Genomic DNA, 2,192 nt, shown 5'->3' on the forward strand with positions numbered 1-2,192 from the left:
CCCCAAATTTAAAGCAAATAATAGTTACTATAACTTTTGAAATTTATCAATTTCCTCTTGATCTATGCATTGTTTTTCAAAATGTTACCCTTCCAAATGGTATATTATTCTGCCTAGATCTCTGAGCCAAGTTAAAACTGAAAAACCTTAATGATATTAACTTTTAGTATAGCAAAAGATTAAATATGGGGTTTCCAAAATTAAAACTAGATAGAATTTTGGAAAAATAAGTTACTTTCATACCAAATACCTTTAAAAAATAAAAGGAGTAGAAATCTAACTTTCAAATTTCATTTTAGCTGTCTGCAAATAAAATGCAAAATCAATAATATTACTTATTGATATAGTATAACAAGAGAGGCCATATTATTTAATGGTTTGGAATGAATAGCATCAAGACCAAACTAAATAATCTGGTGGTTGCATTTAAAATGCTAAGAATTAATGTGGTTTATAAATTGTTTTAGTTCTAAATATCTATATAACGTATCAATAATTTCTTAAGCAAATGAAGATTTTTCATAAGGGAATTCTTTCTTTATTGTACATTTTTGTGTGTGTGAAAAAGAGAAAACTGAGATTACACACTTCATGTAAAACTCTACATAAAGTCTTCAGAAATGACCAAATAGTCCTGCAAAAACAATTCTAAACTATGTTGACCTTAGATTATGTAAAACACACATATAAAGCAAATAACATTGTATTTTATTTTTTGAAAATGTATTAGATAAACAGTCAAATAAAAATACATAGGATTAACGTATCCTTTTAGAGCAATTCTTTGTTCTTATAATTCTCTAGGAGCATTAATCCTCACCTGGCCTCTTTATTACATAAAGTAAATCGGAGTCTGCATGGAAGTAAATCGGTAAGATCTGGGAGCTGCTTATTGTTTATATGGTCTTAGTTTTCTTGCCATTCGATCCAGTCAGAAGTTGTGGGTTTACAATGAAATGCTGTATTTCATGTTTCCAAACTATGAGGTGCCCAGTGAAGCACAAGTACAACTAAGAGGTAAAGAAATCTTATAAAGAATTTCAATGCACATTCTGTGAAGAAAGTAAATTTGGAACTGGCATAGCAGTATGGATTTTTTTTTCCTTTTTCCTTTTCATATACTGAAACATTTTCTTATCTTAAATCTCTTTTACTAATATTAATGTACAAAAAGCTACAGTCACAGAACAATAAAATTTAGGAGATCCTGGAATATTCTGCCTAGATCTCTGAGCCTAATTCATTCAAAAAGGAAATAAGGTACACATGGTACCTAGCAATTTACAACTAATATGGGAGCAAACATATCACACTCAAAAGTAGACAGTTAGGTTGCACTTTCAGAAAAAATTGACTGGGGGATGGACACGCTTGAAGCTCTGACTCGGGTGGGGCAAAGGCAATATTATAGCCTAAACATTTGTATCCCCGTAATATGCTGAAAGAAAAAAAAAGAAAGAAAGAAAAAATTGAAAGGAATTAAATTCTTAACCAACTTACCCAATTTTTGTCTTCTCTTTTAACTTAGAACAAGTTTTTGTTTTTTTGTTGTCTTTGTCCTTTGGCTTGGATTTCATCCTTCTACCTTTCTTTTCCTCTTTTCCTTCAACTGAAGCACTAGGAAAGTTTTCAGGGCTCATTACTCGTGGAATATTGCGTTCCCCACGCTCCTTTGCTTTTGCTATGGCCTCTGAGATTATGCGATTAGCCTTTTCTTGCTTGCTTTCTGATTCCACCTTTTTTCTCTGCTTCTTCTCAGACATGACCCTCACCTGGGTATTCTGCAACTTAGTATATGTCCCAGAACCATCGCTCTTCTTGGAAGATGGAGGCTAGAGAAACCAAAATATTTTTTTATAGAATACACCAAAGCACATCTAAAACAACTGACATAAATATCTAAATTTTTAAAATTAAGCTTAAATAGAGAAGTAAAATTACATGAGCAAATGTTTATGTGAGTGCTACATACAAATTTAAAATTAAGACATTATGCTTATCTAGAAATTAGTATAAAGAGCTCAACTGCTACTTTTTAAAATGAGGGTTAAAGAAGGATAATATAGATTCATTGATATTTTCACAGCATTCTTGGTTAGTTGATTCAAATTTTGTCCTGTAAATATAGTTGATTAAAATTTTATCCTGTAAATATTCAGTGCATTTGGAATAAAGTCTTTTCTGTCATCTCT

At 31.0% G+C, this 2,192-nt stretch overlaps 1 protein-coding gene across 1 annotated transcript in view; it reads right to left on the reverse strand.

The window, feature by feature from the left end:
- Window positions 1-2,192, reverse strand: part of CHD9 (chromodomain helicase DNA binding protein 9) — a 220,698-nt gene that overhangs the window by 129,726 nt on the left and 88,780 nt on the right. The window contains exon 3 of the mRNA XM_012642605.1: window positions 1,501-1,832. Coding sequence (XP_012498059.1) covers window positions 1,501-1,832 — 332 coding nt within the window. The remainder of the gene's footprint in view (window positions 1-1,500; window positions 1,833-2,192) is intronic.

Source organism: Propithecus coquereli, unplaced genomic scaffold (genome assembly GCF_000956105.1).
Source record: "Propithecus coquereli isolate 6110/MARCELLA unplaced genomic scaffold, Pcoq_1.0 Scaffold180, whole genome shotgun sequence".
In the NCBI taxonomy this organism is placed as follows: domain Eukaryota; kingdom Metazoa; phylum Chordata; class Mammalia; order Primates; family Indriidae; genus Propithecus; species Propithecus coquereli.